Source organism: Chiloscyllium punctatum, chromosome 33, assembly GCF_047496795.1.
Source record: "Chiloscyllium punctatum isolate Juve2018m chromosome 33, sChiPun1.3, whole genome shotgun sequence".
NCBI classification, from domain to species: Eukaryota; Metazoa; Chordata; class Chondrichthyes; order Orectolobiformes; family Hemiscylliidae; genus Chiloscyllium; species Chiloscyllium punctatum.
This window is the reverse complement of record NC_092771.1, coordinates 6,237,249-6,244,559: the sequence shown is the minus strand read 5'-3', so window position 1 is coordinate 6,244,559 and position 7,311 is coordinate 6,237,249. Positions and strand designations below refer to the sequence as shown.

The window sequence follows — 7,311 nt, the reverse complement described above, 5'->3', positions numbered from 1 at the left end:
CTGAGACTTTATAAAGCTCTGGTTAGGCCCCATTTGGAGTACTGTGTCCAGTTTTGGTCCCCACACCTCAGGAAGGACATACTGGCACTGGAGCGTGTCCAGCGGAGATTCACACGGATGATCCCTGGAATGGTGGGTCTAACATATGAGGAACGGCTGAGGATCCTGGGATTGTATTCATTGGAGCTTAGAAGATTAAGGGGAGATCTAATAGAAACTTACAAGATAATACATGGCTTGGAAAGGGTGGACGCTAGGAAATTGTTTCTGTTAGGCGAGGAGACTAGGACCCGTGGACACAGCCTTAGAATTAGAGGGGGTAAATTCAGAACAGAAATGCGGAGACATTTCTTCAGCCAGAGAGTGGTGGGCCTGTGGAATTCATTGCCGCAGAGTGCAGTGGAGGCTGGGACGCTAAATGTCTTCAAGGCAGAGATTGATAAATTCTTGATGTCACAAGGAATTAAGGGCTACTGGGAGAATGCGGGTAAGTGGAGTTGAAATGCCCATCAGCCATGATTGAATGGCGGAGTGGACTTGATGGGCCGAATGGCCTTACTTCCGCTCCTATGTCTTATGGACTATATACGCTGGAAAGTCAGAGTCCATGGAATATGGAGCTGTGCTTTTTCCAGTTCCACATTTTATCGATTGTTATTCCAGCTTGGCACAGCAGAAGGAATTGGAAATTCTGACACGATTTTTAATGGGGAAAAGCTAAGAAAGACAAGCCTATGTTGGCCTAAACCACAATTATTTGTATACAGGAAATTCAGATCCAATGCAGCACTTTTGAATATATAAATGCATATTGTGACGAAAGGTAGTTAATGCACATATTTTGCGACTTGGATTTTAAAATAGAGGCAGATGGATATAGGCTAGTTCTGTGAATTTTTTAATAATAAAATGGGTCAGAATGTGCTTTTGAACAGTGAGTGCATCAATTCCAAGAAAGCATTTGATTGCAGGTTAATGCATGTAATGTTTATACGGCTGAGTTTACAACAGATCAAGTGTGCCAGCATCTGAAGAGAGAAAGTAGATTTAATGCTCAGGTGGGTGACTGGACTGGGATGTTAAGTCTGCTTTCTCTTCACAGACGCTGCATGAACCTTCTACAATTCTGATGGTCTAAACATTTTCAATTCTAACAACTTGAAGATTTCTACTCAAACATTTCAGGCTTTGAAGCTCCACAAACAGAATTGCCTCTGGAGAGGGTAGGGTAACAAGCTGCCTGCTCAGCTTCCTAAACAGGAGTCCATATATTATTTGGAAATGTATCACCATAACGTTAACGAGCAGCACTTGGTAAGTAGACCACTGCACAGATATCTGTATTCAGTAATGAAGAACTACAATTCTTGATGTACACCATGTTCTTGTAATGTGCCTCCTGTAAATATGATTCACTTGCTTTTATAAATAATATTTAATAAGACATTGCAATAAAGTACAGACACCAATTCAATTCATGAAAATTATATAACATACATAAAAGTGCAATCGGTGGTACCCATCCAACCTATTCCCTACATTTTGATTAAACATTTTTCAGTAATTATCCAGTTTCCCTTAAAATTTGTGCATACTCCTTGGCCTTTTTATTTACAGTTTAAATCAAAGCTCTGTCCGTTCTTAGGCAAATGTAAGTATCTGCAGCCACTACTAGAACAAAAGCAGAGAAGCTGACCCTAGGAACCATGACAGTATTTAATGCCCAAACATCACAAACACGGATGATCTGTTTGTTTCTGGGCACTTTGTGCGCAAATCAGCAGCTGTGTTTCAAACATTATAACAATACCCACACATTTTAAAATTACTTAATTGGCAGTAAAATACTTCAAAATGTTCCAGTGTGGCAGAAGGGTCCACAGAAATGTCTTTCTTTAAAGGCCCCACCTGAGGAATGTATCCCATATTTGAACATCTTCACGTGGAACACAGGAATGTGCGGGAATTTTTATGCTAATCATCCATCTTTGTATATCCACATTACATGAACTTTATGTAATAAACACCAAACAGAAATCGATGATTTAATGGACTATGCAATTGTTCAATCACCTTTGTAAAAGAAAGTCAACATAAAGTTCCCCTGAGTTTTCCAAAAGTTAGGAAGAATGATTAATTGCTTCTGAAAACAATGGTTAATGAAGATCCTATTCTTCAGTTTGTACATCATAATTTCACTCAGAGACAGTGATGTTCCAAACTATTTTCACCCATTGGCATCTTCAATCAACATTTCAGAAATGTCAGTACATGTGGCTGTCAATGCTACTGGAAATGTTTGCCTATTCACTGTCTTCCACACTCCAATGCTGATCACTTGATGAAAAATCAGAATTATCCAAGTCCTGAAAGCATCTAAATGTTTCTCAATAGTGAAGTGGGTTTGAATCTGACAAAGGCATTGCACAGAGAGGGGTCTCAAATAGAGAATTTCCCTCCTTGCCCTCTGAAGATTGTGACTTATACTGCAAATTCATCTCCCAATTTCTGGCTGTGCTTCACTGACCACTTTGAGCAGGGGTTTCAATTGTATAGTGAGGCTGCTCATCAGTGGGAGAGTAGGGTTGTTGGCCAACTCTCAATGGATGTCCAAATGCATGTCTTTCCTCAAAAGGAGTCACCCCACAGATCAAAACCTCTAACAGTGAGCTTCTGTCTTGGTAAACATTTAAGCAGCCGATTCAATTCCTGAACTCAAGTAAATTAAACATCCAGCATCTGTTTTGCTATTTAGCTTAGCTTTGTGGCACAAAGGAATTGCAGTGAGCATTTAGGAATTCAAGAAATGCTGGAATCCACTATGGTCAGCCAAGGCATTGATAACACTGTGTAGATAAAATACACTTTACTCAAGAAATCGTTCCACGACTAGCAGTTCAGAAAAGTGATTTCTGTCTTGAGGCAACTTATCTTAGGTGGTCAGTTTGGACCTATGTCCACTGGAGTTTAGAAAAATGACAGGAATTCTAACAAGTATCACAAGTTGGTCATTCAGACTCTCAAATCTTACTGAAACACACAAGATCCCAGGGACTTGACAGGGTGGATGTTGTGGGGATGATCCCTCCCCCTTAAAAGGAAAGATCAGAGAAAGAGGATCCAAATTAAAGATAAGCGATTAAGACACAGATGAGAACATTTTTTTCCTCAATTAAGGATCTGTGGAACTCTTTGTTGGAGTGATGGAGGCACAGAGTTATCGAATATGTTAAAAGGGAGATGTTGTGAAACTTGACAGGATTTAGAAAAGATTTACAAGGATGTTGCCAGGGTTGGAGGATTTGAGCTATAGGGAGAGGCTGAACAGGATGGGGCTGTTTTCCCTGGAGCATCAGAGGCTGAGAGGTGACATTATTACAGAGGTTTACAAAATTATGAGGGGCATGGATAGGGTAAATAGGCAAAGTCTTTTCCCTGGGGTGGGGGAGTCCAGAACTAGAGGGCATAGGTTTAGGGTGAGAGGGGAAAGATATAAAAGAGACCTATGGGGCAACATTTTCACTCAGAGGGTGGTACGTGAATGGAATGTGGTGCCAGAGGAAGTGGTGGAGGCTGGTACAATTGCAACATTTAAGAGGGCATTTGGATGGATATATGAATAGGAAGGGATTGGAGGGATATGGGCCGGGTGCTGGCAAGTGGGATTAGATTGGGTTAGGATATGCAGTCGGCATGGACAGGTTGGACCGAAGGGTCTGTTTCAACGCTGTACATCTCTATGACTGGAAGTAGCTACCAACTTCTGTAGACAGAGAAAGAGTTCACTTCTGAGTCAGACGGGATTTTATGTGCTGCTGATAAAGGGGGGGGGCGCGGAGGAGGAGCAGAAAATCAAACAGCTGCCATAAAACAAAGGCAAAGAGATTGCTCATGATAGTAGAGAAAACATACAGACAAGTACACATGTGATATCAGGGGTTAATAGCAGAAACTGGGTTAGCTCTGCTTTTATTACATTGAATGGTGTGCAAATGTACTTGTTCCTAGAAAGTGGGCATCTTTTCCACAGGCAATTAAGAGTTAAGCACATTGCATGGGTCTGGGATCAAGTGCAGACTAGGGGAGGTAAAGATGGCAGAGGCTCCCTCCCTAAAGTGCATGAGGGAATAAGCTGGGTTTTTAGAATAATCAAGTGATTGCGTGTCGAAGGGCTTACGCCTGAAACATCAACTCTCCTGCTCCTCATATGGTGCCTGACCTGCTCTGCTTTTCCGGCATCACACTTTTCGACTCGGACTCTCTAGCATGTGCAGTCCTCACTCTCTCCTAGTTGCATGGTTGTTAGTAATCTAGCCTTTTTATTCCTGAATCTTTAAATTGTAAGTTTGTTGCAGTGCGATTCACATCCATGTATCCAGAACATTGAGTCTCTGGAACACTAGTTCAGACATAATATCACATATCAGTACTTCGTCATTGTGACAAAAACAGAGTCAGCAAATGAGAGTTGAGGCTTTAACTGGATCTTTGGGGTTAGAAGCAGGTGCAAGGGGTTGAATGGCCTATCGCTGCTCTTGTTGGTCATCCTGGAGGAGTTGTGTTATCTCCCAGAGGAGCTGGGAGTATTCCTCCTCGGGCAGTGAGTATCGGCGGACCATTCCCAACGCCTGCTCCTCGGTCAGGCTGCTGTACTCCTGCGGGGTTTTGAGGGGCCAGTGGCCGGCCAGCTCGCACAGAGCCACGGTGAAGGCCGTAGGGTCCTTGGCCCCGAAGCAGCTGCGGCGCGGCCACAGGACGATCCGGGCGCCGTCCCGGTCCCCAGAGGAGGCTGGGCCAGGCGCCGGAGAGCCGAGCGGGCAGCCCCGGGTCAGAAAGAGGTTGTGGGCGAGGGAACGGCGGATGAGGAGGCCAGTCAGGGCGTGGAGAGTGTGGGCAGCCCGGGCCAGGCCTCCATCACCGCCGTCCGTGTAGAGGACCAGGCCGCCGGCCGGGTGCTCGGACAGCAGGTGGACGGGGAGGAATTGGGCCGAGGCCTGTGCCCCGGACTCCAGCAGAGGCCGGGTGGCCGCCCACTCCAGTTCCAGGCGCTGGCCCAGGTAGTAACCGTGAAGGTGGAGGTGGTTGACCGAGGCCTCGGCGCCCAGGCTGTTGAAACCGACCCGGAAACCGGGATCCGAGCTCAGGAAGAGAAGCTCCAGGGCCCGGAGCACCGATTCCCGGGTGAGGAGCTGCGGGAGGCGGCGGGACGGTTCAGGCAGCAGCAGGACGTGGCCCCACTCTAACGGACTGACGTTGATCACCAGCAAGGCCTCGGCCTCGGCCTCATCCACATCCCCGGCCTCTCCCAGACCCCGCCTCCGGAGGCGGAACAGCACCTCCTGGGCCGGGATGCGGGTGAAGTTGAACCGCTGCGGGTCGAAGGGCTGCCGGAGGCTGAGGATCTCCTGCGGCGGCCGGCGCTCGCGGGCCCGCTCGGGGTTCAACTGCACCACCAGGCCCCGGGGCCCCGGCAGGACGCGGCTCGGGAGGCCCCGGCGCGGCAGGCGGTAACGGAAGCAGCCGGCGGACAGCCGCTCCTCCCAGGCCGAGAGCAGAGCCGTGTCGAAGCGGGAGCCCGAGCCCGAGCCCGAGCCGCCCCAGCGGACCCCGGCCCGGATCAGATCTTCCTCCGAGTAAACAAAGACCGGGGCCTGCTCCCAGGCCGGGCCCGAGCCTCCACCCGGCTCCATGGGCGCTGCCATCTTGCTCTGACGTCATGGACACTGTCCGTTACCATGGTTTCTCGCGGCTGTTCACCGTCAAAAATTAATCGGAGAGAGAATGAAAACTGAAAATCACAGGTGATAGAAATCTGAAATAAAATTGGAATTTAAGAAAAACCATTGACAAGGATCTCCAGGAGGAACCAATCAGAAATAAAGATTATCGCAACCAATTGAATCGCGTGGTCACCACCCAATCAGAGCACCTGGGCTCTACTCCGAGCCAATAGGGGGGGGGCCGACGGTTAACAGCCAATAATAGGCGAGCTGGTGTCGCTAGGCGACCAATCGGTATTGCGGAGGCCAGCTGGCCAATAGCAAGGCGTATTCCCTGAACCAATCGGAGGTGGCGTCTAGTTGCTAGGGCGACGATGGGGCCAGAGACGAGTGCGCGGCCTGGACTGGCAGGGGAGCGCCAGGTGAGTGATAGAGGGGCAGACGGGGAGAGGGTCTCCTTCAGCCGCTTCCCCCTCACATCACCGCCGACAGTGGGAGGCCGGGGTGAGAGCCAGGGCTTTCGGACCCCGCCGCCGCCCTCATCTCCCGCTTCCAACACTTAGCAACGGGGTGGGGGTAACTTAGCAACAGCACCTGCCCCTGCCCCTGTCTGACCTGCCCCTGCCCCTGTCTGACCTGTCCCTGCCCCTGCCTGACCTGTCCCTGCCCCTGCCTGACCTGTCCCTGCCCCTGCCTGACCTGTCCCTGCCCCTGCCTGACCTGTCCCTGCCCCTGCCCCTGTCTGACCTGTCCCTGCCCCTGACCTGTCCCTGCCCCTGACCTGTCCCTGCCCCTGACCTGTCCCTGCCCCTGACCTGTCCCTGCCCCTGACCTGTCCCTGCCCCTGACCTGTCCCTGCCCCTGACCTGTCCCTGCCTGCCCTGCCCCTGTCTGACCTGTCCCTGCCCCTGACCTGTCCCTGCCCCTGACCTGTCCCTGCCCCTGACCTGTCCCTGCCTGCCCTGCCCCTGCCCCTGTCTGACCTGTCCCTGCCCCTGACCTGTCCCTGCCCCTGACCTGTCCCTGCCCCTGACCTGTCCCTGCCCCTGCCCCTGCCTGACCTGTCCCTGTCCAGCCATAAGACATTGGAGCAGAAAGTAGCCCAGTCAGCCCATCGAGTCTGTCCTGCCATCAATCATGGCTGTTAAGTTTATCAATCCCATTCTCCTGCTTTCTCTCTATAACCCTTGAAGCCCTTGACACCCAAGAACTTTGTCTATCTCAGTCTTAAATATACTCAATGACCCACCTCCACTGCTTTCTGTGGCAATGAATATCATACATTCACCACTCTCTGGCTGAAGACGTTTATCCTTTCTCAGTTCTAAAAGGTCTAATCTTATTATTCTAAGGCCATGCCCTCAGGTCCTAGTCTTTCCTACCTGTCCAGTCCCTGCATTGAACAGCAGCTCTGATAAAGAGTCATCTCGTCTGGAAACATTAGCTTGCTCTCTGTCCAGGGGTTTTGGCCAGCATCTATGTCTGGGGCCCTCCAGGGTTCCAGTGAAGTATAACCTGGAAGAGCAACATCTCATTATCTGCTTGGAGATCCCACTGCCTTCAGGACTCAATATCGAGTTCAATAATTTTA

General features: G+C 49.5%; 2 protein-coding genes across 5 annotated transcripts in view; one reads left to right on the top strand and one right to left on the bottom strand.

Moving 5' to 3' along the window:
• Positions 1 to 1,420: 1,420 nt before the first annotated feature.
• Positions 1,421 to 5,696, bottom strand: gdpgp1 (GDP-D-glucose phosphorylase 1). Its single transcript, XM_072552840.1, has one exon. The coding sequence runs from the start codon at positions 5,688 to 5,690 to the stop codon at positions 4,524 to 4,526; it is 1,167 nt and encodes a 388-aa protein (XP_072408941.1). The 5' UTR covers positions 5,691 to 5,696; the 3' UTR covers positions 1,421 to 4,523.
• LOC140458376 (tubulin polyglutamylase ttll6-like) overlaps positions 5,684 to 7,311 on the top strand; it is a 56,621-nt gene continuing 54,993 nt past the window's right edge. For 3 of the 4 annotated variants that reach the window (XM_072552835.1, XM_072552834.1, XM_072552837.1), the window contains exon 1: positions 5,684 to 6,142. In XM_072552835.1, coding sequence (XP_072408936.1) covers positions 6,095 to 6,142 — 48 coding nt within the window. In that variant the 5' untranslated portion in view covers positions 5,684 to 6,094. The remainder of the gene's footprint in view (positions 6,143 to 7,311) is intronic. The other variant, XM_072552836.1, reaches the window with a different exon arrangement.